At 59.4% G+C, this 26,390-nt stretch overlaps 1 protein-coding gene and 1 long non-coding RNA gene across 2 annotated transcripts in view; one reads left to right on the top strand and one right to left on the bottom strand.

Annotated features, from left to right (window-relative positions):
• The first annotated feature begins 2,934 nt into the window (after nt 1–2,934).
• The window catches only part of PDE6B (phosphodiesterase 6B), a 28,319-nt gene continuing 4,863 nt past the window's right edge, over nt 2,935–26,390 (top strand). Inside the window, exons 1-15 of the mRNA XM_025437528.3 lie at nt 2,935–3,480; nt 7,243–7,395; nt 7,916–8,005; nt 20,943–21,083; nt 21,163–21,237; nt 22,027–22,091; nt 22,838–22,904; nt 22,990–23,037; nt 23,708–23,857; nt 23,979–24,122; nt 24,741–24,806; nt 25,062–25,208; nt 25,823–25,930; nt 26,016–26,125; nt 26,228–26,315. Coding sequence (XP_025293313.1) covers nt 3,013–3,480; nt 7,243–7,395; nt 7,916–8,005; nt 20,943–21,083; nt 21,163–21,237; nt 22,027–22,091; nt 22,838–22,904; nt 22,990–23,037; nt 23,708–23,857; nt 23,979–24,122; nt 24,741–24,806; nt 25,062–25,208; nt 25,823–25,930; nt 26,016–26,125; nt 26,228–26,315 — 1,920 coding nt within the window. The 5' untranslated portion in view covers nt 2,935–3,012. The remainder of the gene's footprint in view (nt 3,481–7,242; nt 7,396–7,915; nt 8,006–20,942; nt 21,084–21,162; nt 21,238–22,026; nt 22,092–22,837; nt 22,905–22,989; nt 23,038–23,707; nt 23,858–23,978; nt 24,123–24,740; nt 24,807–25,061; nt 25,209–25,822; nt 25,931–26,015; nt 26,126–26,227; nt 26,316–26,390) is intronic.
• Nucleotides 15,074–20,555, bottom strand: LOC112653396 (uncharacterized). The gene is made up of 2 exons (XR_004814640.2): nt 19,076–20,555; nt 15,074–18,751 (listed from the first exon to the last, which is right to left on the bottom strand). It is a non-coding gene; the product is annotated as an uncharacterized LOC112653396 (long non-coding RNA).

Genomic DNA, 26,390 nt, shown 5'->3' with positions numbered 1-26,390 from the left:
CTTAACTCCCCTCCTGTCATCCCTCTGGCAAAAGTCATGCTCTGGAAGTACAGGGCCTGATGGATGTGTCTGTGTCTCTGCTCTGGCAACGAAATGAGATTTCCGAGTGTGAACTCTGATGCCTCCCATCCCGGCCGTCCCCTGCCATTCCTCCTCACTGGTTAATTTTAATTTCAGGCGTAACGCTCCTTGTGAAATTGCATCCTCCCCACGGTTTGGGATAAGAAACTGGAGTTCTCTTCATGTAATAGCTATTTAAGACATATTCCTTGTTATAAATGGCTCCCAGGGTGGACTTGCTAATTTTGAAATTCCACATTAGGATGAGGTAAAATTAATAGGAACCTAACAGAGGAGAAATCCCACTTGTCCTCAAGCATCTCCCATGTTCGCTCGTGGCGAGGTTACCTGTGGTTTCCGATGGGCCCTGTGCGTGGGCACACCCCCCCCCCCCCCGAGCGTTCTCTGTGGGCCTGGCTGGCAGGTGCGGCCGACAGGTGCATCTCGTGGGCCCGCCGCCCGGCTCGCCTCCCAGGTGTTCCCCACGGACGTTCCTCGTGACGGCGTCTCAAGGGTGTGCTCACGGGCGTACCTCAGAGACGCCTGGCAACCACACCTCACACGTGTAGTCAGACGTGTGCCCCAGGCTTCTCTTGCAGGCGCATCCCTACCTGCATCGGCGCCCACCCCTCAGGGCGGCTCAGGGCCGCGGCATCACGGGATGAGGAAGGGCAGGGCCAATCCCGCCAGCCTGTCGCTCAGCAGCTACCTGGGCCCGCAGGTGAGGCAGCGGGGGTACTCGTGCACGACCCCGTGAGTCACAGGTCAAGGACTCCTCAGAGACGCTAACCCCTGATGCCTCTGGCTCCCACACCTGCGAACGCTGCAGGCCGCCGGGCAAGGAAACCCGCAGGTGAAGTGACGCGGGCACCACGGCTAGGGCTGGCGGGCACGCCGTGTAATGGTGAAGGCTGAGGGGGCGCCCCATGCTCTGGGCCCCCTTCTGCTCCAGCCAGCACCCCAGGTGTCTGGCTGTGGCACGATGGTACCCGAACTCCTCAGCCAGCCCCCTCCTCCGCTCCACCCACTCGCAGGGAGCCCCCCTCCACCCCACCGGCCCGTGTACGTGGTGCCTGTGAGCGCCCAGCCGTGCCTCTCCCGCTGCTGTGACCTAGGCCTACGGCTGCCAGACGCAGGTGCGTCCTTCACTGGCGGCCCCCGGCCCCAGCAGGGCCACCCCGCCCAGGGCTTCAGGCAGGTGGGCTTACCCACCCTCAGCCCTGCAGGGAAGGGGCCAGCTGCCAGGGGCGGGGGGACGGAGGCAGGGAGGGGGGTCGCGGCCCTGAGTGTGCCTGGGGGTGGAGTGAGCCAAGGATTTGGGAAGTGTCCCCCCGGAGACCCTGCTGCCCTGAGCCGCCCAGCCAGATGGCTGGCTCATTGGCATGTCCCTCACACCAGGCATAATTTGGACTGCAGCTCGGAGTGTCTGGGGACAATACTCTGGAAGGCTCCAGAAGCTGTCTGGGGACTGAATTCGGAGCAAGATGACCCCCAGCCCCAGCCCCAAATCTAAGCAGTGCAGCACCTGCCTCCCTGCTGTCCCCAGGTCCCCAGGCAGAACTCACTATTTTTAGGAAAAGTGGGATGTTCAGAGCAGATCCCTGAAAGGAGTCTGCTGCGTGACTAAGCAGAGACAGGAATGTCGCAGCGCAAGGGCCTGTGCCCGGCACTCGGCCAGCTGGGCCCATTGTGGCCAGCACAGCTGCAAGGCGCCGGCCCAGAGCCCGCGTGCAGAGTCCCCCAACCAAGGCTTGTGCTGAGAAGACGTGTGTGAGCACAGAAGTCCCTCGGCCCCCAGTCACACACGTGTGCACACTCACACACGTCACCCTGTGGGCAGCTGTGGGCAGGGCCATGGCGGCCACCTCCAAGCTGGGCCCAGGGTGCCAGGGCCACTGCGCTCTGCTGAGTGACGGGCCCGGCGGGCTCACGCCGCGGGCAGCACGGCTCCCCCAGCCCCCGCAGTCCACACGGTGTGCACGTGCGCACAACAGGCACACACACATCTGAGAGATGTCACAAGCCCTCCAGCCCCTGGAGACTCAGACTGGAGCAAGCCCTCGGGCCGCCAGCCTGGTCTGCACGGAGGTGGCAGGCAGTGGGGACAGAGCTGGTGGCTGCGGCCGGGCGCGCTGGTCCTGTGCGAGGCACAGACGCCCAGGCACAAGCTGGTCTGTGACACACGGCTGTGCCCACGGCATGGGTGTGGATTGCGTGTGCGGGGAGCGCCACCAAGTAGGAATCGGGCCAAGGAAGAAGGTGCGCGCTGGGGATTCATGAGGACAGCTTCTGACGCGGGGCGCGGCTCTTGCCAGAGTTGCTCTGTTGTCACTCAGGTGACCTGTTCTCTCGTGCAAACCCCTCCTGCGAGGCCACCCCCCACCACCGAGCAGAGAAAGTCTGCAAACCCCCATCTCGCGGTCCCGGGGCTCCAGGGCCTGGGCCACCTTCATGCCCTTTCCTCACTTCCCTCCAGGAGGGGGAGCCGCGGAGCTGCTCTCAGGGACACCCCCCCCACTCCCCCACCCCTCACACCGCACAGGGCTCCTCCAGGCTTAGGGCTGGGCTGCAGTGCCCCACGCTGGTCTGGGCCGGTCGGAGCACCCCAGATTGGGAGGAGCTGCGGCCAGGCCTCCCAGAACTCTCGGGCAGGCCCCAGGCAGGCAGGGGCGCGGTGTCGAGGGACTAGGATTGAGGGAAGCCAGCGCCCTGCCCCCAGCTGCGCCCACCCAGGGCTGCTCCCCAGCACCCCCCTTCCAGGGGTCTGATCGCCCCAGGGCCCTGAGTGCACCGTCCTAGACCGGGGCCAAGGGGGGCAGGCGTGGGCGAGTCAGCTGGTGTCCGCCCAGGCCTCGTAATCGTCGCTAAGAAAGGCTTTGCTGATGACAGTGTTTGCCGGGAGTGTGCGAGTGCCTGGGGCCGGCCGTGCCTCCAGACAGACAGCCGGACACCATGAGCCTCAGTGAGGAGCAGGTGCAGCACTTCCTGGACCAGAACCCCGACTTCACGGACCAGTACTTCGGGAAGACGCTGAGCCCCGAGCATGTGGCTGGCGCCTGCGGGGACGGGCAGCCCACGGACTGCGCCAGCTTCCGCGAGCTGTGCCAGGTGGAGGAGAGCGCGGCGCTGTTCGAGCTGGTGCAGGACATGCAGGAGAGCGTGAACATGGAGCGCGTGGTGTTCAAGATCCTGCGGCGCCTCTGCACCATCCTGCGTGCTGACCGCTGCAGCCTGTTCATGTACCGGCAGCGCAACGGCGTGGCCGAGCTCGCCACGCGCCTCTTCAGCGTGCAGCCAGGCAGCGCCCTGGAGGACTGCCTGGTGCCCCCCGACTCGGAGATCGTCTTCCCGCTGGATATTGGGGTGGTGGGCCACGTGGCTCAGACCAAGAAGATGGTGAACGTCCAGGACGTGACAGAGGTGGGCTCTGGGCCGCAGCGGGCGGGGCAGGCAAGGAGTCCCCGTAGGTCCCAGGGGTCAGCCTGCATGACATGTGCGCACCTCCACGTCCAGGAAGGCAGCCTGGGGCAGTGGGGGGGCGGGGTGGCTGGGCCAGAGCCTGCAGAAAGGAAGACAGCCAGCTCTGGGGTGGCCGGGAGGGTGTCTGGGCAGGGCCGCTGCCCCCGTGACCCAGACGTCCCTGGACAGAGGACTGGGGAGGAAGGGGTCAGAGCAGGGGCTGGTGCGAAGGCCCAGAAGGGAAGGGCCAGTGGGCCCCAGAGCCCCAAACTCACAACCTTCTAGGGGACCATGCTGCCTCCTGGCACGGCAAGTTTGGGGGTTCAGGAGAGGCGCGGGGAGACCAGGCTAGCCAGGAAAGGTAGGCAGCAGTGCACAGAGCTGAGATTCAGGGTCCTGTATGAGGGGCAGGGGGAGGCGGGGGTGTGGAGGTACGAGGAGACCAGGAACCCTGTGGGGGACACCAGGGGGCTGGGGCCAGGGGATGGAGGTGCCCCTCGGGTGTGCGTGAGGGGCAGGCCCCCAAGGGGAGCACGGGGATGAGGGGCTCCAGGAGGGAGCAGGAAGCTCCTGCTGGGGGAGGACAGGAGCCACTGCCTCGGCCCCTCCGGCCCCTCCCGCCTCTGAGAGGGGGAGCAGGAGCCCTAAGTCCATCAGCCCCTTGCGCTGTCTGTGAGGGAACCGGAGGGGATGGCCCACGGGGATGGGCCTCTCCTGAAGAGCCCCTGGCTGGCCCCGCTCCCGGGAGACCCACGGACACGTGCACGTCCCCCAGGCGCTCTGGGGCCTGGGAAGGAAGTGATGGCAATCCTCTTAAACTTCTCTGCTCTCGACAACCCTGGGCCCGGCGACCTGAATATAGTAATCTCTGGGATTAGCTTCATCTTCACTCCATTTTAAGAAATGGGTCACCCCCTGCATGGGGATGCCAGGAGCCTGAACGACCCGGAAGCCAAGGCAGCTGGCGGGGGAGCGGGGGTGTGCACCGAGCCGTCCTCCGCCCCTTCCCTCCTTCTACCGTGACCCCTCCCTGCTCTGAGGCTGGGGTGCCTCTCCGCCCCAGGGGTCTGTCCTCCGGCTGCCCCCCGCTTCAGGTGGCAGGGCTGTTCTAGGTCCTGTGCCCTCCCCCTCCTAAGGCCTTGGCTTCTCGAGACCTTCCACCTCCGCCAGGATAGGCCACTCTGCTCTCTCCCGGGTGAGCGAGGGATCAGGCCCGTAGCGCCTCAACCCTCAGGGCTGCGCCGGGTCTTGTTTACCTCAGATGCGGTGAAGTGACAGCAGAGTCGAAATCTGCCCAACAGCGAGTTTTCAGTAAGTGGGTCACGAAGACCTAAGCAATGCAAGTGTCAGGCTCCTGGACGCACACTGTCTTCAGAAGGGAGACTGAGGCAGAGGGCCTTGCTCCACTGGGACTCCGGCACCACCCTTGCTCCATGAGAAATCATGGGGGCTGTTTCTGGAGAGCAGGGTGTGCCCGGGGGAGGGACCCCTCGCAGGCAGCAAGGACGGCTGCTGTGTGGTGGCAGGAGGAGGACATCACCTTAGCACCACTTGGCAGCTCTTGAGACCCCCGAGGGCTCCTGGGAAGGCAGCCAGGCAGAGAAGGCTCTGGAAGGAGGTGGAGCCGCAGCTCAGCCACAGGCCCTGCCTCTGTGGTCATCTCTGACCCCCTCCAAAGAGCTGTGGGCCCAGAAACAGCCCATCACGAGGGTCCTGCATGTTGCCAAGGTGTCCAGACCCCGGTTGTGGCCGCCAGCCGTTGTGGGCTCAAAGGAGGCTGGGCTGGCATGAGGGACATGGTTTGTGGGGAAGTTCTGGGTGCCAGGCCAGCTCAGAAGAGGAAGGAGGGCAGCACAACCAGGCCGGCCATTGGGGCACAGACGGGCCAGGAGGGTGGGTGCTGCAGGTGAGCAATGACGAGGGTCCAGGCAGTGGGGACAGAGTTGGAGGCGCTTTAGAGCAGTCACAGGACCCCTAGACCTGCTGAGCCTGAGGCGGCAGGAGGTGCCAAGGTGACAGCAGGGTCCTTTCCCTGGGGTGATGGGTGAGTTCCAACTCCTGGAATGGGGGGCCTGAGAGCACAGATGTTCTGGGAATGAGGCTTAGGGTGCAATGGGCCTGGGGCTGCTCCTATTCAGACACTCTGGTTCCAGGACTCCGGAGCCTGAGCATCGTCCGCTGCCCTCCAGGGGGTTGGGGCCCTGGGCGAGGCTCTGGGACCGCAGGGTCTGATTCAGTAGAGCAGCCGGGGTAGGGTACGAGCGTGTGGAATGCAGGTGACCCCAGGCCTTGGGCGACGTTGCTCAGAGAGCACAGCTCCTGGCCAGAGCCTGCTCTTGACCTGAGGCTCCCCTCACCGTGCATGTGGGCTTCGGGAGCCGATGAGCAGCCTCCAGGGAGAGGCTGCAGCCCCAGGCCACGGCGTGAAGGCCCCAGTGCGGCGGGACCCGAGGGGGTGTCTGGCACAGCGTGGGGTGCCTGGGAGCAGGGCACGCTGTGCAGGACCCCAGATGGCCGCTGCCAGGCAGCAAGGAACGTCTGCCGGGAGACTGGGCCGCGTGGCCAGGGCAGCAGAGCCACGGAGCGGTGGGTGCCCAGGACACCAGAGAGGTCACGAACGTGGAATGCGGGGGCCTGACCTCCCATTGGCCCGAACTGTGGCCCAGCTGCCCCTGCAATGGAGGCTGGACGGTGGACGCGGCCCCCTTGGGCCACATGGAGGCCGGGCCACAGAGCGGGCACGGGAAGTCACGGGGGTCAGTCACCCCTCTGTCTGCTACGGGACCGACAGTCCTCGAGTAAACCCGCAAGAGCTCCCCTAACAGCAAATAATAATAACAAAATGTAGGAAGCATTTACAGGGGTTTCCTCACTCCACCCACGCTGACCGGGGAGGAGCGGGCACGGGGGTCATCCCATCCTTGCTGGGGGTCACATGGTGGTAGGCCCAGGCCCTACCCAGGAAGTCCAAGTCTGAGCCGTCCACTGCAGCTCTGCGTCTGGTCACTCGGGCCCCACGCAAATAAATATCAGCCCCGGGAAGTCAGAGGGTGGAGCGGGAGTCACATCCACTCTGAAGCACAGAGTCCTTGTCACCCCGAGGGGCCTCACCGGGGTCAAGGCCAAGCCCAGCTGACCCGTTCCCTGTAGAGACACAACAGAAGAGCCCCTCAACCAGCCCCCAGTCAAGGAGAGGCCCCCAGAGCAACTCTAAGACTAGCAGGACCCGCCCAGGGGCCACAAGTGGACAAAGGCCCCATCTACGGACCCCATGGAGCAGACGCTGGCGGAGCATGGCCCCAGGGGATCGGCAGGGACCCTCCACGTGACTCACACTCTCTCATTATGCAGCCAACACAGTTTTGGGGAGGAGCCTGTGGGGGTGAGAGGAGAGGGCACCCTGAGCTAGAAGGGGCTTCGGGTTGGGCCAGGGACACAGACTCCAGGGGTAACTCCGAAGCTGCCTTGGCCAGATGGCGGCAGGACCCAGCCAGGCCCAGCCCCAGCCTGTGAGGCCTCAGGAGAGTGTGTGCTCAAGGCCTGGGGTCATGGGCTCCAATGGGGAGGAGAGGGCTGCAGCCACGGGAACAGCCACAGGCCGCGTTCTCATCCTGCGGGGGCGCCTGATGCCCCGGCCGGGCCTCGGCGGAGCTCGGGGCTGCCCCACGGGGCGGGAGCCCGGGCCCACAGGCTGACCGCCTCCCTTCCCTCCTCCTGCCCCAGTGCCCCCACTTCAGCCCCTTCGCCGATGAGCTGACCGGCTACGAGACCAGGAACATCCTGGCCACACCCATCATGAACGGCAAGGACGTGGTGGCTGTCATCATGGCCCTGAACAAGCTCGACGGCCCGTGTTTCACAAGCGAGGACGAAGACGTGAGTGTCCGCGGCCACCCCGGCCCAGTCCCCCCACGCCCCGCGGCTGTGAGCTCGCACCCAGCCGCAGGCTCTGCACCCCCTGTGCCGTGGGTCTCTTCCCATGGGGCCCGCCCCGCCCCCTGTGGGTCCCGCCCCCATGGGTCTTCCCCCCCGTGGGTCTCTTCCTGCCCCCTGTGGGTTCCGCCCGTGGGTGTCCCCCCGTGGGTCCCGCCCCCCATGGGTCTCTTCCCATGGGTCCCACCCCCGTGGGTCTCTTCCCACCTCCGTGGGTTCTGCCCCCGTGGGTCTCTTCCCAGCCCCCCGCCGTAGGTACCCCCCCAGGTCCCGCCTCCGTGGGTCCCACCCCCCGTGGGTTTCTTCCCGCCGCCCCCCTTGGGTCCTGCCCCCCCGCCGGCCCCTGCCAAGCTTGCTGCCCGGGAGGCCACTGGGCCAGGCAGCCAGCGTCTCCGCCTCGCACACCTGAACACCTGAAAGCCACCGGGGTTTCTAACTCCTGCTATTCTAATGCCTGCTGCAGGTTTTTCTGAAGTACCTGAACTTCGGCACCTTAAACCTGAAGATCTACCACCTGAGCTACCTTCACAACTGCGAGACGCGCCGAGGCCAGGTACCTGCGCACCCACGAGGACGGGGTGGGGCCTGATGGGAGCGAGGCGGCCGGTGCGAGGATGGGTGTAGAGCCCGCGGGCAGTGAGCTGTGTCCTCCGGCCTCGGTCCACGGGGGGCGGGGAGAAGGCGGCTCCTGTCCACGGGGGCCGGGGAAGCTGAGATGCGGCCCTGGGCTGAGCCTCAGCAGATCTGGAGGGTGCCCTGGTCGCTCCACCCACCCCGCTTTCTGCTCTGTCTGCAAATGCTCTGTGCATCCTGGCCGTGGGCTAGAAATCCGCTTCACAGGAGGAGAGGCTCCTGTGCAGGAGGGGCAGCCTGAGCAGGGGTCTGGGGTCATAGGCAGCCCCACTGGTTGGGGAAGAAAAAAAAAGCCTCTGGGAAAGATACCTGCCCGGGGCATGGCTGTGCTAAGGGGGCAGCGGGAGGACCCTTGGGGAGGACCCGACGACCCCCGGGCAGAGGAAGAACATGGCCCGAGGCCTTCAGAATCGGCGGCTGGGGCTGCTCAGGCAGGGCTGGGGCAGCGGGGGCAGCTGGAGGGCTGCGGGCTACGGTGCCTTGCGGGGGGCGGCGGTGAGCCCCGCTCAGGAACAGGCGCCTCTGCCGGGGTCCGGCTCCCTTCGCCCTTCTATTGATTTGCTTCTCCCCTGGTTACATCAGGCTGCGGGTCGGGTGTGGGGTGGAAGCCGTCAGCCTGGGGCTCCGCTCCTCGCCCGGCCCGTCTGCAGCTGCGGGAGCCTCTCCGTGGGCCTGGGGCGTGGCACATAAGCCAGCGCCCCGGGCTTCTGTTTGTGGGCTGGGGGGCGGGCAGGTGTGTTGTCGGGGGGGGGGGGGGGGGGGGGGGGGGGGGGGCACTTACTTTCTGGCGCGACCGGATGCCCCAACGCACCCGTGTTTGCGGCCTAGCCCTGACCCAGCAGTTCCCCAAGGAGCCCCGCTGCCCGCACCGGGGAGGGTCTGGGGAACCAAGGGCCGGGCGCCTCCCTGCCACCAAGGTGGCCTCTCCGGGTCCCGTGGCTCACAGGGAAGGAGGCCCACGTGCGCGCCAGCCCACGCACACACACATCTGCAAGTACTTCCACGTGTGACTGTGAATCCGCGTGAGGTCAACCCGAGCTCTCGCTGGGCCGGTCACCGCGCAGGTGGCCCTGGCCTCCCCGCTTGCTGGGACTCGAGTTGCCCCCCCCACCCGCCGCCCCTACCCGCTCCCGTCGTTCTGCTCACTCACCAAGTGCTCAGTCGCAGTGGGTGCACAGCGAGAACCCACTCGCTAGGCCGTCCCCACGGGACACATCTTACCAAGCGGAAGACAGTGTTCATGTGCAGCCCCGTTGTCTTTAGTCTTACAGACTGCTTATTTCCAAAAATGCTTCGATCACATCCTTTCTCGCCTCCTTCAGCGAGGTGCTTTCAGATGGTGGTTTGATTCTCTCGTCAAGTCTGCATTCCTTTGTGGAATCCCCCAACCGCTAAGTGACTGGTTTATGCGCACGTGTGAAGGCTCACCCTTTGTGCTGGAAATTTCTAGAGGCCTTAACAAATGCATCATGACAGGGACACACAATTACAGCATCACACAGAGTGACCTCACTGCCCTGAACATCCCCCACGCTCCACCCGCTCATCTCTCCCTCCCCACCTGCACCGAACTTTGGCTGTCTCCAGCTTTGCCTTTTCCAGAAAGTCATAGAGTTAGAACCATGCCGTGTATAGCTTTTGCAGGTTGGTTTTTTTCCCTTAAAATGCATTTAAGATTCTTCTACGTCTTTTTATGGCTTGATAGCTCATTTCTTTTGAGTGCTGAATAATATTCCATTGTGTGGATGAATCACATTCACCTATGAAAGGACACCTTGATTGCTTCCAGTTTGGGGCAATTATGAGTAAAATTGCTATAAACATTTGTGTGCAGGTTTTTGTAGCATGTAACTTTTCAGTTCAGTTGAGTATATACCAAGGAGTGCGAGGAGCGCTGGATAATATGGTATAACTGTTACTTAGCTTTGTGAGGAACCGCCAAAAAGCAACTGTGCCACTTTGCATTCCCATCATCGAGGAATGAGAATTCCTGTCCCTCTGGATCCTTGTCAGTTACTTGGATCTTAGTCTTTCCAATAAGTGTATCTCATTTTTGTTTTAATTTATAACTCCCTAATGATGAATGCTATTGAGCATCTTTTCATATATTTATCTGCCATCTATATATCTTATTCTTTTTTTTTTAAAGATTTTTTTATTTATTTATTCATGATAGTCACAGAGAGAGGAGAGAGAGGCAGAGACACAGGCAGAGGGAGAAGCAGGCTCCCTGAGGGGAGCCCGATGCAGGACTCGATCCCAGAACTCCGGGGTCATGACCTGAGCCAAAGGCAGATGCTCAACCGCTGAGCCACCTAGGCGACCCCAGGAGTTTTAAATTTTAATGAAGTCCAATTAATTATTGTTTTCTTCATAAAGTGTAGTTAAGTGTTCTATCTTAAAACTCATTACCACGTCCATCTATAGGTGAATGGATAAAGTAGATGTGAGACAGCTGATAGATATAATGGAATATTATTCAGCTATACAAAGAATGAAATCTTGCCCCTTCCAATGACACGGTTGGAGAGCATATTGCTGAACAAAAGAAGTCAGAGAAAAATACCACGTGATTTCACTTATATATGGAATTTAAAAAATAAAAGAAACAAGCAAAGAGGAAAAAAAGAGGGAGGAAACAAAAACAGGGAACACACTGATGGTTCCCCGAGGGGAGGTGGGGGGTAGGTGAGAGAGGTATTGGGGATTAAGGAGGGCGCTTGCAGGGGTGAGCATCGCTGTTGTATGGAAGTTCAATCACTGCATCGTACACCTGAAACTAAGATAGACTGTATGCTAACTAACTGGAATTAAAATAGCAGAGTTTTTTAAAAACTTCATTGCCAAATTCAAGGTCACCCATATTTTCTTCTATGTCGTCTTCTAGGAGTTTTATAGTTTTGTGTTTTATAGTTAGGTCCATGAATTAATATTTATAAAAGGTGTCAGGTCTGGGTCTAGATACACTTGTTAGCATATGGATGTCAAATTGTGCAAAAATTATCCTTTCTCCATTGAATTGCCTTTGTTTCTTCATCAAACTACAGTTATGTGGGTCTATTTCTGGGTTCTCTGTTGTTTTATTGATGTATGCATCTATTTTTTCACGAATACCATAGAGTCTTGATCATTTTAGCTTTATAGTCCTGAAATCAGAAATATCAATTCTCTAAATTTTTTTCCTGTAGTATTATACTGGCTATTCCGTGGGGGGGGGGGGGGGGTGACTTTCCACACAGACTTTAAAATCAGTTTGTTTATCCCCACAAAACAGCTTGCTGATATTTTAGATGGGACTGCATTTGTTAATTTGTACCTTAGTATTTCATTTTTATGCTAATGTAAGTGGTTCTGTGTTGTTGATTTCAAGTTCCAATTAGGTATTGATGAATGTAAAGAAAAGTGACTGACTTTCATATATTAACCTTGTATCCTGTGACCTTAAAACAATCACTTATTAGTTGCAGGAAGGTTTTTTTAAATTGATTCCTTGGTATTTTCACATAGACAATCACGTCATCTGCAGGCAGACAGTTTTATTCCTTCCCTTCCAATCAATATATATAGTATTTCTTTTCTTTTTTATTTTACTGCACTTGCTAGGACTTCCGTTGAATATGAGCAGTGAGAGGGGACATCGTTGCCTTATTCCCAATACTAGGGGGAAACATCCAGTTTCTCACCATTAAGTTTGATGCTCACTAAAGGGTTTTGTAGAATTTTCATCTATCTAAGGAAGCTTATTTCTGTTTGGCATAGAGTTTCTATTCTGAATGAGTGCTGGATTTTTGTCAAATGCTTGTTCTCCATCGATTGATACGATCATGTTACTTTTTCCTTCTTTAGCCTGCTAATGCGGTAGAGTACTTTTTTTTAAGATTTTATTTATTTATTCATGAGAGACACAGGGAGAGAGAGAGAGGCAGAGACACAGGCCGAGGGAGAAGCAGGCTCCCTGCAGGGAGCCCGATGTGGGACTCGATCCCGGATCCCCAGGATCAGGCCCCAGTCTGAAGGAGGCGCTAAACGGCTGAGCCACCAGGGCTGCCCTGTGGTAGATTAAATTAATTGATTTTCAAATGTTGAGCCAGCTTTGTATACCTGAGATAAATCCCACTTAGTCATGTAATGTACTTATTTTTATACATTATTGGATTGGTTTTGCTAATATTTTATGGAGATTTTTTGCATCTATGTTGATAAGACATTTTGGTCTATAGTTTTTCTTTCTCGTGATGTCTCTATCTGGTTTTGGTATTAGGTAATGCTGGCTTCGTAGAATGGGTTAAGAGGTGTTCCCTCTGCTTCTATTCTTTGAAAGAGATTGTACTGAATTTGGTGTAATTTCTTATGTAATTTCTTCCCTTGATCAATGAATTCGTCAAGGACCAGTGCTTTCTTTTTGGGAGATTATTATTCCAATATTTTTAATACATATGCTTCTGTTCAGATTATTCCATTTCCCCTTATATGGCTGTTGGTAGTTTATATCTTTCAAAGCATTGAAAAATTCATTTAATCTAAGTTGTCACATTTGGGGGCTCAGTGTTGTTCTTAGTGTTTATTATTTTTTTTTCTTCTGCTTGCTTTAGGCTTAAATTGATTTTCCTTTTCTAGTTTCCTAAAATTAGATTATTGATTTCAGGTCTTGCTTCTCCTCTAATCCTCTATCCTCCTAATATTATCCTCCTCTAATCCCCTCTGTCCATTTAATGTTGTAAACATCCCTCTAAGCACCGCTTTCACTACATCCCACAAATTTTAATAAGCTGTATTTTTTTTTTCATTTAGCTCAAACTCTATAAATTTCTTTCGAGAATTCTTCTTTGACCCATGTATTATTTTTTTTTAATATTTTATTTATTTATTCATGAGAGATACAGAGACAGAGACAGAGACAGAGGCAGAGACACAGGCTCCATGCAGGGAGCCTGAGGTGGGACTCGATCCCGGGGCCTCAGGATGAGGCCCTGGGCCGAAGGTGGCTCTAAACCGCTGAGCCCCCCGGGGCTGCCCTGACCCATGTATTATTTAGAAGAGTTCTGTTTCATATATTTTGGAATTTTCCAGCTACTTTCTGTTTAATTTCTGATCTCTAGTATAATTCTACTGTTTTATGAAAATATATTCCTTATTATTTTTATTGTTTTACATATGTTAAGATGTGTTTTATGGCCCAGAATATGGTCTATTTGGGTGAGTGCTCCATGTGACCGTGAAAGAACATGTATTCAGCTGTTGTTGGATGCGGGGTCTGTTGATGTCCGTTATCTCCAGAGCTGTTTAGCTCACCTCTCACTGATTTTCTGCCCGCCAGGTCTATCAATTAGTGACAGAAGCGCGCAGAAGTTGGCCAGCTCGCGGGTTTATCTACTGCTCCCCCAATTCTACCAGCTTGCTAGGTGCATACGCAGCAAGGGTGCTCTCTCCTTGGAGAAATGCCCCCCCTGTCATTATGTACTGTCCCTTTTTACCGCTGACAGTTTTCCTTCTTCTAAAGTCTGCTTTGTCTACAACAGATGCAGCTACTCCAGCTTTCTTCTGATTGGCACGAGCATGCTATAGTATTTCTCCATCTCTTTACTTTTTTTCTAATTATTTTTATTGTGGTAAAAGACATAAAATTTACTGTCTTAACCAAGTCTACAGTTCAGTCGTATTAGGTACATTCATATCGTGTAACCAACTCCAGCATCCGTCTCCCGAACTCTCCGCATATTCCCAAACTGAAACTCTATCCTCATTAAATACTAATGCCCCAGTGCCCTTGTCCCCAGGCCCTGGCACCCATCACCCTACCCTCTGTCTCTGTGCTTCTGGCTACTCAAAGTACCCTGTGTAAGTGGAAGCTTACGGCATCTGTCTTTTTGTGACTAACTTGTTTCATTTCACATAAAGTCCTTGAGGTTCGTCCATTTTGTGGCAGGTATCCAAATTTCTTTCTTTTTAAGACTAAATAACATTCCGTTGTCTGGAGAGACTACATTTTGCTATCGTTACGTCCATCAGTGGACGTCGGTTTCCTTCCACACTTTAACTACTGTGAATAGCATCGTTATAAATCGGAGTGCACAAACATCCCTTTGAGACACTGCTTTCAGCTCTTTTGTACACACCCAGGTGTGGAATTGCTAGGTCATTCTAGTTTTAATTTTTTGAGAAACTTTCATACTGTTTTCCACAGTGGTGGCACCATTTTCCATTTTCACCAACAGTGCACAGGGTTCCAATTTCTCCACACCCTCTCCAGCACTTGTTATTTCCTGTGTGTTTCTATGGTAGCACACTAATGGGTGTGAGGTGGTACTTCATTGCAGTTCGAGTGTGCATTGCCCTAATGATCAGTAATGTTGATCATTCTTTCATGTGAGTATTGGCCATCTGTGTATCTTCTTTGGAATGTCTGTTCAAGTCCTTCACCCATTTGGGCAACAAAAACTCATTTTTGTTGTTAAGTTTTAGGGATTCTTTACATTTTCTGCATATTCACCCCTTACAAGATATATGATTTACAAATATTCTCTCTCATTCTGTGGGCTGCCCTTTTTACCTTTGATGCACGGAAGTTTTAATTTTCAGAAAGTCCAATTTTTTTCTTTTGTTGACTATGCCTTCATCCCAAACTCAGTACCAAGAAGCTTTTGTCCTACATTTTCTTTTAAGAGTTTTGTAGTTTTCGGCCTTATATTTAGATCCTTCATTTTTAGTTAATTTTTGCAAAAGATGTGAGGTAAGGATCCACCTTAATTATTTTGCATGGAAATATCCAGTTTTCCCAATACCATTTGTTCAAAGACTATCTTTTCCCCCAGTGAATGATCTTGACACCTTTGTTGAAAATCATTTGACCATTTATGTGAGGGTTTATTTTTGAACTTTCTATTCCATTCCATGGATCTCTATGTCTGTCTTTATGTCAGTATTATAATGTTTTGATTAAGGTAATTTTGTAGCAAGTCTTGAATTCAGGAAGTATAAGTCCTCCTCCTTGTTCTTCTTTTCCGAGATTGGCTATTTAGGACCCTTGAGATTCCACATGAACTTAAGGATGGATTGTTGTTGTTGTTTTTTTATTTCTGCAAAAACATCATTGAGATTTTCATAGGGATTACATTGAATCTCTAGGTCACTTTAAGTGATATTGATATTGTAGCAATATTAAGTCTTCCACTTCATGACTAAAGCATGTCAATTTATTTATGTCTTCTTTATTTCAGCTATGTTTTCTAGCTTTAGTTCTCATAACAATACTAGCTTTTATAATGGCCCATGTACTTACCTTTATTGAAATCTTCATTTCTTCATACAGCTTTGAGTCCATCTTATGTCCTTTCATTTCCACTGCAGGACTCCCTTTAACATTTCTTGCAGGGAAGGTCTAGTGGTGGCAAATGCCCTCAGCTTCTGTTTACCTGGGAATGTCTTGATTTCTCTCTCAGTTTTGAAGGACAGCTTGGCGGATATAAGATTCTTGGTCGACAGGGTTTTTTTTTCTTTTACCTTTGATTTTAGCTTTTTCTTTGACTTTGATTATGTCAACCTATTCTGACCTCCAAAATTTCTTGTAAGAAATCTGCAGACAACCTCAGGAGCCTTGTGTGTGACAAGTCACCTTCCTCACTGTTTTCAAGGTTCTCTTTGTCTTGGCTTTTGATAGTTGATTATAATGTGTCTTGGTGTCGGTGTTTTTAGTTCATCTCATTTGGAGTTTGTTGAACTTCTTAGTTCACATTCATGTATTTCATCAAATTCAGAGGGTTCCCAGCCCTTATCTCTTCAAACACTGTCTCTGTGTATCCCTCTGCCCTGGCAAGGTCTGGCCCCCCTCCCTTAGGGCTGACGGGCTGAGTTGCTCTCATTCTGCCCTTGCCCTGTGGCCCCCTCTTCTCCCAGAAGTGGATAATGCAGCTTCCTCTCAGTCAGGCCCCAGAATTGCTTTGAGGACATTTCCCCAACTCTTATCAGCAGCATCTCCAAACAGTGGCCTCGGGCCAGGATTCAAATCCAACCCCATACATTGTAGGTGTAAGTCTGGGAGCGTTTTCTTGGCCCTGACCACACACACGTTCCCCCACTGGGTGTTGCCCAGGTCGAGGGAGGGGTGCAGTTTCCTCCAGGGGAAGCCAGGTTTTTAATTATCTGTCTGTCGTGTCCTGAGCCCCCACTTCAGTGTCCAACTACCCCCACTCCCCTTTATAAATATAATCAGGGCTCTGTCTGCCACTGTCACTGACACATCTCAGGGTCCTTCTGCTCCTGCACCCTGACTCAGGAGTCAGAGCTATGCTTGGAAAACTTGGGTCACGTCACTGGGTGGCCTCAGGGGCTCCCATGCAGTCCCCTCCTCTCCTCTGACTTTCCCCACCCCCCGCTCCACCCCAGCCATCGTCCCCATGGGGTCCCTCTGCCAGGAACAGCTTCCACACACTGTGCAGCTCCTCTGCAGGGCACCCCCCGCCCCAGCTCCACATCCAGCGCTGCTCTCCTGTTCCCTCGGTCTACTCATATCTTGTAACAAGCTGAACGGCTGCTCATTTTGATCGTGTCCTAGCTGCCCGCCGCCCCCACACAGAAGGGAATCCTAAGACTCGGATTTTTGTCTGTTCTGTCGTCCAGTTACCCCAGCTCTAAACCAGGTAATGAGTATCATTCCGGCAAATGAATTGCCAGCGCCTGGGAACCAAGGGCTACCTGGAAGGCGAGGTTTCTGGCCCCTCGGACCACACGCATGCATGCACGGAGGGCTTCCGGCCAGGGCTCCAGGGGGACTTCGAGGTGGGCGTCCGCGGCTCTCCATGTGCCTTGACTTCCTGCTCAGACATCCCCCCGTCTGGGCAGAAAGCTGTTTCTGACACCTCATACCATGAGCAACATTTTAACCGTAAATAAGTTGCCCGAAGCACAGGGCTGTCCCTCACACACCTTCGGGGAGAAAGGTCCGTAGTGACCAGGGACCGCCCCTGCGCAGTTGCCGTCAAGCCTGCGGCTGCCTCCCCCTGGCCTCCGCGTGCTGGAGAACAGGGCCCCTCCTCTCCGACCTCGCAGCTCTCCAGGGTCCTCACAGCCACTCAGCAGGGCCCTGGCCCCTCAGCCCTGACCACCCTTCTGGCACACTCCACGCAGGGGCTCCTGTCAGTCCCTTTCCGGAAGCGTCGAAGCCATTTGGTCAGAAGTGACAGAAGCAACAAGGTCAACATTAGGTGCAGCCACGGATGCTGGAATTTCTCCATGAGAAATCTACTGAGTCAAGTGACTGGTCAGTTTTAGCAGAGTGACTCCCACTGTCCAGCGGGCCACAGGGCGCCAGAAGCTGGATGAAGGGCCCCACAGGACAGGACTCTGTCCTCTTCCACCTGCTAGGCTGCCCGCGGCCTGCGGCTCACTTGAAGACCACAAGACAGGCACCGCCCTTCCAGGACCGGACAATCTCAGGAGGCCATGTGGACAGCCCAGGGTTCAGCTGCTGGCCCCATATTCTTGTCCTGTGCCCGAGGAGAAACGTTCAGAAGTCAGGAAGCAGCCAGGAGGGGCTGGCACGCCTCTCCCCGCTGGGCAGTGCCAGCCGACTTGGCGGCGGCCCCCGCGTGATGGCCCTGGACAGAGTTGGGGAGGATGTGCCGTAGTACAGACCACCTTCCCATGACAAATCACCCCAGGAGCATGGATAATGGTGAACTCTAGTGAAATAGCAAGGAAACGATGAAGGCATCCTGACGCCTCCTGAAGGGGGAGTGTGGGTCAGGCCTCACTAGGCAGCACTCCCCTCCAGGAGGCCATGCAGGCCTCTGTTGTCCGCCCCTTTGTTTCTGAGGTCACCGCTGCCCCCAGGTTCATGTCGGAGCACAAGTCCATGAAGAGCAGGGCCGCAGCACCCCGCGGATCATGGCTCCGGGCCCGTCGGCCACCTGGTGTTTGGTTCACGTGACATGTGGTGGCGCTGGTGTGCTGGGTGCTGATGTCAGGAAGGGGTGACCCCTCCCCAGGGAGGGGCCGAGGTCCAGGAGATGAGGTGTGACTTGCACCCTAAAGGAGGGGACGGGAGAAGGCAAGAGGCCCTTGGTGAGCCAGGTGAGGCCCTATTGTGAATCAACAAGTTTCCTATATTTTAAAGATGAGATTTCACTTAAGAAGCTGGGTTTGGCGCAGCCGGTTAGGCGTCTAACTCTTGATCTCGGCTCCAGTCTTGACCTCAAGACCTTGAGTTCAAGCTCTGCGTTGAGCTCCCTGCTGGGCGTGGAGGCTGCTTAAGAAACGCAAGCAAGTAAGCCTGAGCCCCGTCCACTGACCCTGAGGGCCCTGGCCTGCTCCTCTCTACCAGGCAACACGGAGGGTGTCAGCCGATGCCGGGGTCTCCTTGGCCTGGCGTCCCGGGGCGGGAAGGGCAGGAGCAGGCTCAGAAGGCCCCAGGCTGGGGTCGAGGCAGTGCTTGAGAGGCCGTCCAGGAGGCCCAGGCCCCAGGAGAGTCAGGAAGAGCCACCACACAGTGACACAGCACAGGCAGCACATGAAGACACCTAGACCAAGTTCCAGAACAGTCCAGGGGGTGGAGCTCAGACGAGCGGCGGCAGGGACAGGGAGGGCGCTGGTCCTAGATCCTGACTCCACAGATGTGAAGGTTCATCCCGCGGTGTCCCACCTCAACGCTTACTGCGTGTGCCAGACTCGGCTGGGAAAGTTAAAGAAGGAAACGGCGGGGGCGGCTGCGGCCCCCGGTGAGCCGGGCTGCTGGACGTGTGGCCCAGCCATGGAGCCCCGACGTCCTCAGGGCCAGGAGAGAACCTGCTTCAGAGCAGAGGCCAGCGCAGGCCCGACTGGAGCAGGCCGGGAGGGGCGGGGGTGGTGCGGGAGGGAGGGATGGGCCGGGGCGGGGAGTCACGGAGGGTCGCCCTTGGGTGCCGTGCTGTGCATCTTCCTCCCGGGGACAGGCTGTCCGACGCCGCTGGCCCCTCGGCCTCCCCCAGCCGGGCTTCCCCATCCTCACCGTCCTAACCTGAGCGCCGTCCGCAGGGGCCCAGGGGGCACGTGGGGGTTAGACGCCCGGGATGAAGGCGCTTGGAAAGGCCCCCAAGACATGCTCGCACTGCTCGTGGGGGGCTCTCGGGGAAGCCTGACTCGTCCTCCAGTCTTCTTCCCAGCACCCTGAGGGGCGAACGTCACTGTCCCCACTTTACGGGTGGGGAGACCAAGGCCTGGCAGTCAGCTGAGGAGAAGAAGATGGGTGGCCCCCTCGCCACGTCGGGGGAGGGCGAAGCATCCTGTGTCCCAGAGCCCCCAGGACTGGGGTGCGGGCCAGCAGCACGGAGGGGGGCCCCGAGCAGTGCGTGAGCGGCTGTGGGTCCACGCTGCCCCGTGTATCCGTGCTCAGGCAGCTGCCGGCCCGGGACCGGACCTCACGCCCCAGAGTGCCGAGCTGCACGGCGTCCGTGGGGCCAGCGCGCACGCAGGTGCGAGGTCTCGGTGCCCAGCACTGCGATCCGGAACCGCGGCACCACCCGGCCTCCCGAGCCTGTGCGGGGTGGGCAGCCCTCGCCGGCCGCTCAGAGTGGAGCAGCGTGTGGGGCAGCTGCCGAGCACTGGCCCCCCCCGAAACGGCTTTAGGCTCAGACTCCGAGGTGAGGACGCCTTGGAGAAGTGCTGCAAAGGCAGAGGACAGAGCTTGTGCAAAGGCCCTGTGGCCACTCGGAGTGCGTGCCGAGGGCACATGGGAGGGCCATGGGCCTTGGACACTGATGGGCAGAGAGGGGCAGGGCCAGGCCACCAGAAAAGCCTCCTCCAGCCACGGGGGGTAGTGGGTGGATCAGGTCTCCAGGAACCTTGCGGGGGGGGGGGGGGGCGGGGGCGTGGGAGCTGCGCTGCCTCCTGGTGAGAGCGCTCCGGGGTACAGGGGTCTCCAGGGCCCATTCTTGCCTGGGACAGCAGGGGGTCTGCGAGGGGCTGGGGGCAGCCGTGCAAGGAGGCCCTGGCACCAGGCGACATGCCCTACGGCCGGAAGGTAGCGGGGAGGCGAGTGCGGCGGCCTGGAGGGTGGGCCTCACGGGGTTCCTCTGGGCCTGGCCAGTGACCCGCGGGCCGACGACCTGGGCAGGCCAAGGCTCACGGAGCAGGTCCTTGAACCGCCACCCTCGAGCCGTTCTATGGTGGAACGCGACGAATGCCCGTTCCCAAGACGCGGCCTCTCAGGCTGATGGGGAAGGTGGGCTGCTCAGAGTTCCGCCTTCACCCTTCATGCAGCCGCCCCCCCACTCACCCACCCGCCAGGGTGGCTCCGGACCTCTGCGGTCCCACGCGTGTGTACGTGTTGGGGGGAGTGACAGTTCACACCCAGGTGCTGCTGTGCCCCCAGGTGCTGCTGTGCTCCCCAAGTGTGCTTGGGGGGTGTGGCCACACGCTCACAGGTGTGCCTCCAGGTGCTGCTGTGCTTCCCCAGGTGTGTGTGGAGGTGAAAGTGGCCACAGGCTCACAGGTGTGCCCCCAGGTGCTGCTGTGCTTACCCGGATGTGCGTGGAAGGGGAGGTGGCCACAGGCTCACAGGTGTGCCTCCAGGTGCTGCTGTGCTCCCCAGGTGTGTGTGGAGGGGGACCACAGGCTCACAGGTGTGCCCCAAGTACTGCTGTGCCCCCCAGGTGTGCGTGGAGGGGAGCAACAGGCTCACAGGTGTGCCCCAGGTGCTGCTGTGCTCCCCAGGTGTGCGTGGAGGGGAGCGACAGGCTCACAGGTGTGCCCCAGGTGTTGCTGTGCTCCCCACGTGTGCGTGGAGGGGGGGGGGCACAGGCTCACAGGTGTGCCCCCAAGTGCTGCTGTGCTTCCCCAGGTGTGCGTAGGGGGTGTGGCCACAGGCTCACAGGTGTGCCCCGCAGGTGCTGCTGTGGTCGGCCAACAAAGTGTTTGAGGAGCTGACGGACATCGAGAGGCAGTTCCACAAGGCCTTCTACACGGTGCGGGCCTACCTGAACTGTGACCGCTACTCCGTGGGCCTCCTGGACATGACCAAGGAGAAGGTGAGGCCCGTGCTCCTCCTGGCGCCGCGCCGCCGCAGTGCTGCCTCACTGACCATCTGTCCCTCCTGTCTCTGCTCAGGAATTCTTTGACGTGTGGCCTGTGCTGATGGGAGAAGCGCAGCCGTACTCGGGCCCACGCACACCCGACGGCCGTGTGAGTCGGGGAGGAGGGGCAAGGCGCAGCCTGAGCAGCGTGGGCGTGGGAGGGAGGCTCTGAGCGCTTGTGCTGCCCCTGGCTCCAGCCGCTGCTCGCTGCTCGGGGGCGGGAGGCGGGGGCTGTTCTCCAGGGGAAGGTTGTCAGCCTCTCTGGGACGACCAGCATCTGTCCTGTGTCCTACCCTGAGTCCCTGTAGCAGCTCCGTGAGGAACCGTGTAGACGTGTGTGCACGCGCGTGTGCCTGTGCATGAGAGAGGCGGGGTGAAAAGGGCATGGAAGCGTGGGCAGAGGTATCTGCCACTTACTGTGTGTCCAATCTGCGGCACACTACCCCGCCCGGCCATGCCTCAGTGTCCCCACCTTCCCCATGAGGGCGGTAGATGCCTTCCTCACAGCGCCGTGTGCCAAGGGTGTAGAAGAGGCCCTGCACGTGGCGTGGCTGTGACCATGACCTGCCACGGTTGTGTGTGTGTGTGCATGTGTGTGTACAGTGGGCCGTGTGCGTCCATGTGAAGGGGGAGTGGACCCAGCTTGTGTGTGGGCTTGAGCGGGACAGAGAACGTGCGTGTGTCCCACGAGTGTCGGGGGGTGGTCTGCGTGTGTGGTCGTATGTAACGGCGTGGGCGCATGTGTGCACTTCCCCGTGTGCACGTGCAGGTTGTGCATAGCTGTGTTGGTGAGGTGCGTGTGCACGTCTGGGCGGGCACTGGGGGGCCCCTCCCCTCCGGGGGCTTCCCTCTGTGGCCTGGCCCTGGGCCGCTCACCACCGCAGCGGTCCTTTCACAGGAAATCGTCTTCTACAAGGTCATCGACTACATCCTCCATGGCAAGGAGGACATCAAGGTCATCCCGTAAGTGCCAGGATTTTACGAGAAGGGCCGGCGGGGGCGGGCACCCCAGACCCCTGCTGGGTGGGCCTCGGGGAGTCACCACATGGATTCAGCAGCCTCCCGGGGGTGCTCCCTCGGCTGTGGGGTGCGCAGGACGGGGAGGGAGGGCGGGAGACACTGTGACGGCCAGGGTGGACCTCCAGGGGCCCAGGTGAGCCATCCAGGTGGCCCCGCCAGCAGCAACTGACCTTTACATCCCTCAGGGTCGCTTCTTAGCTCACCCAGCCACACAGGCCGGGGTGGGGGGGTTTGGGGGGACAGAAGGCACGGCCCGTAGGGCGAGAGGGGATGGGAAACCCGTCCCAGAAGGAACGTGGCTGGGTGGGGGGCAGGGCCGGGCTGCAAACCAGCGAGACTGGGGAGAGCTGCTGGCCGTGTGGCCCCAAGACCCCACGAGCCTGCGAGGACCCCACCCTGCAGGTCCCACAAAGGGACTGGGCTCCCGAGGGGCGGGCCGGCGGGCCAGGGGACCAACGCTGAGCTCCAGGCACTCCTCCAGTGGAAGGGGGGCTCCGACAGGCTGAGGGGCCTCCGTGTAGCAGAGGCAGGACGAGCGGCTCAGACACCCCAAACCTCACCCTGCCTCCTCCGAGTCTCCCGGGGCACGGCCCTTGAGCTTCCCACCGCCCCGGAGCTCCGGAAAGGGAATACACGGACACCCAGAGCCCTGAACCGCAGCCCGGCCCGACGCCCTGCTCTCCCCGCAGCTCGCCCCCCGCCGACCACTGGGCCTTGGCCAGCGGCCTTCCGACCTACGTGGCAGAAAGCGGCTTTGTGAGTCTGGGGGCCCCTCCCGCCCCGCCCGCCACCTCCACTGCGGAGGGCGCGCCAGGCGAGTAGTGTCCCCGTCCTCTTCCAGATCTGTAACATCATGAACACCGCCGCGGACGAGATGTTCACGTTCCAGGTACGTCCCCCCCTCCTTGCAGAACACGTGTCATGCTCGGCAGGAAGACGCTGTGGTTCCGCAAGGCTGCACCGAAGCAGCGTTTGCTCAAGAAACCACCTCCAAACCTCCAGGGCCAAGGCGGCCCGCATGCCCCGCGGTGCGGGTGGGTGCGGTGGCTGCAGTGGGTGCGCGGCCCGGCTGGAAGGGGCCTCCCGTGGGGCCGGCTCCTCCGGGCAGGGCCCGAGTCAGCGGGGCCACGCCACTGGCCTTGGTCTCCAAGACCTCTCCCGGGACCGGCCAGGGCTCTGGGGCCGCGAGTCGGGAACAGTTGCACCACTCGTGGGGCCGGCAGAGGGACAGCAAGGCCCCACTCCCGAGGACTGAGAGCGTTAGGGGCAGAGGGCCAACCGGGCTGGAGCCTTCGGAGCCAGGGAGCCTGCGTGACCACGGGACCCATGCCCTGGAGCCACCTGCTGGGCACGTAGCCTCAGCTGGGGCCCGTGGGAGAGGTCCCGGCGCAAACCCCCGGACCCGGAGCTCCTGGGCACGGGGTGGAGGTGGGGTGCCGAGCCCACAGGAACCCTGAGCCCTCACTGCCGCCTGGGGGCAGAGGACATGGCTCGTGCCCGCTGGGTGACGGGCCGGGCCGCAAGCAGCGTGGTGGGCACCCTGACGCCTCTCCCTGCAGGAAGGGCCCCTGGACGACTCGGGCTGGGTCATCAAGAACGTCCTCTCCATGCCCATCGTCAATAAGAAGGAGGAGATCGTGGGGGTTGCCACGTTCTACAACAGGAAGGACGGGAAGCCCTTCGATGAGCAGGATGAGGTCCTCATGGAGGTAAAGCGCGACTCGGGGTGGCCCCGGGGGGGACACGGGCACAGCGGGGGAGCCCTCGCCGCCTTCCGCCTGCGGCCCGAGGACGCGCCCACGGGTGGTGGCACCGCCGCTCTGCCCGCAGTCCCTCACTCAGTTCCTGGGCTGGTCGGTACTGAACACCGACACCTACGACAAGATGAACAAGCTGGAGAACCGCAAGGACATCGCCCAGGACATGGTCCTGTACCACGTGAGATGCGACAAGGACGAAATCCAGCTGATCCTGGTACCACTCCTGTCGCCCGCGGCCCCTTCTGCCCAGAGGGGAGGCAGGCCATCCCGCGGGGGGAGGGAGGCTGTGGGCGAGCCCCGAGCCCCCCTGGCGGCCCACAGGCTCCGCGCAGCCAGCGGCTGTCCCTTCCCTGCGTCCCGGGCCCGAGCGGGTGGCGGTCATCTGCGTGCTGGCCTCCCGCAGGCGTCGTCCATGTGCCGGGGAGGCCGGGACGGACCCAGGGAAGGGCAGCCGCTGCCTGCACCGTCACCTACCTCTGAGGCTGCGGCTGGGGCTTCCAATCGGCTTGTGCCAGAAGCCACCTTGGGCCCCCAGGAGGGGCGCAGGGGGTGCTGTCGCCCCGTCCCCGCCATGAGGGGCCCCGTCCCCCCACAAGGGGCCCTGTCCCCCCCACGAGGGGCCCCGTCCCGCCCCCAGGAGCCCCATCCCCCCCACGAGGGGCCCCATCCCCCAGGGGCCCTGTCCCCCCCCAAGAGACCATTCCCCCCCAGGGGCCCTGTTCCCCCCCACAAGGGACCATTCCCCACACAGGGGCCCTGTACCCCCCCAGGGGCCCCGTCCCCCCCACGAGGGGGCGGCTCACTCCATCTGACCGGCCCCCTTCCCCCCTAGCCAACGAGGGAGCGCCTGGGGAAGGAGCCTGCGGACTGTGAGGAGGATGAGCTGGGAATACTCTTGGTCAGAATCTGACCCCCACCCCTCAGGTGGACCCTGGAGGCCCGAGGGGCGGGAGCCCTCCCCATCCCGGGGAGCTGTGTGCCTGGGGTGTCCCCGCCCCTGCTGTCCTGGTGGGGCCGGGGACCACAGGCATGTGAGTGTCCCCCCCGCAGGAAGGGCAGCTGTCCCCACGCTCCCGGGGCGTCTGAGGTGCACAGAGGATGCTGGGAGGGGCACAGCCCAGCCTGCCCCCCTCAGCCCGCCGTCCACCCACAGAAGGAGGTGCTGCCGGGGCCAAGCAAGTTCGACATCTACGAGTTCCACTTCTCGGACCTGGAGTGCACGGAGCTGGAGCTGGTCAAGTGCGGCATCCAGATGTACTACGAGCTGGGCGTGGTCCGCAAGTTCCAGATTCCTCAGGAGGTGGGGGGCAGGGCGAGGGGTCCCAGGTCTGAGCCCCAAGAGTGGTCACGAGTGGTCAGAGGTCCGGGGCCTGCAGGGCGCGCACAGGTGCCCAGAGGAAATGCAGGACGAGGGGATGTGTGGGCGCAGGTGGATGGGGGTCGGTAGCGGGCGTCCCAGGCCGCCAGGTGAACGCGGAGAGCCCCTCGGAGCACCCCCCGCCTCCACCTCACTCCCCAGGGAGCCCGCTCCCCCCCTCCAGTGAGGAGCAGCCTGCCTCTCGCTCCCCTGGGAACGGGTGCACGCTGGCGGCCTCAGAAGCCGCTTCCCTACATACTGAAGGGAAACACAAAGAAAGAAGTACAGAAATTATTAATAGAATTGCTTCGATTTCAGAATCCTTTTCTGACCCTCAAAGTCACCGAGGACGCGTTATTGCTTCTCGTGGCGCCCGGGGCCCCCGCCGGGGTCACACACAAACACGTGCACACACACACACACACGCGCGCGCGCGTGCAAGCGGTGCCTGCGGGGTGCCGTCAGACCCATCTGGACCCTAGAGCCTGGGCCTCGGCGGCCACCCCTCCACCCCCCAGGCCTGGGCCCGCGGTGCTCAGCCCAGCGGCCTCCCCTAGGTCCTGGTGCGCTTCCTGTTCTCCGTGAGCAAAGGGTACCGGAGGATCACCTACCACAACTGGCGCCACGGCTTCAACGTGGCCCAGACCATGTTCACGCTGCTCACGGTGCGCGGCCGGCCGGGCGCCCTGTGGGAGGGGGGTCCGACCCCTGGGGCGGGCGGAGGCCGAGAGCCGGTGCCTGTGTCCGCAGACGGGCAAGCTGAAGAGCTACTACACGGACCTGGAGGCCTTCGCCATGGTGACGGCGGGCCTGTGCCACGACATCGACCACCGCGGCACCAACAACCTGTACCAGATGAAGTAGGCGCCGGGGGCGGGGGCTGCGCGGAGCTCGCGCCGCGGGAAGCACGGGGGCGCCCCCAGCCCGCTGCGGGCCTCTGACCCAGCCAACCTCCGCCGCAGATCCCAGAACCCCCTGGCCAAGCTCCACGGCTCCTCCATCCTGGAGCGGCACCACCTGGAGTTCGGGAAGTTCCTGCTCTCCGAGGAGGTCCGTGTCACCCCACCCCCACCCCCACCCCCGCTCGGGGCAGGTCCCGCACCCCCGGCCCAGCGACGACAGCAC

The sequence above is a fragment of the Canis lupus genome, chromosome 3 (genome assembly GCF_003254725.2).
Source record: "Canis lupus dingo isolate Sandy chromosome 3, ASM325472v2, whole genome shotgun sequence".
Lineage (NCBI taxonomy): Eukaryota > Metazoa > Chordata > Mammalia > Carnivora > Canidae > Canis > Canis lupus.
Note: the sequence above shows the minus strand (reverse complement) of the source record. Positions and strands in the feature narration are given on the sequence as shown.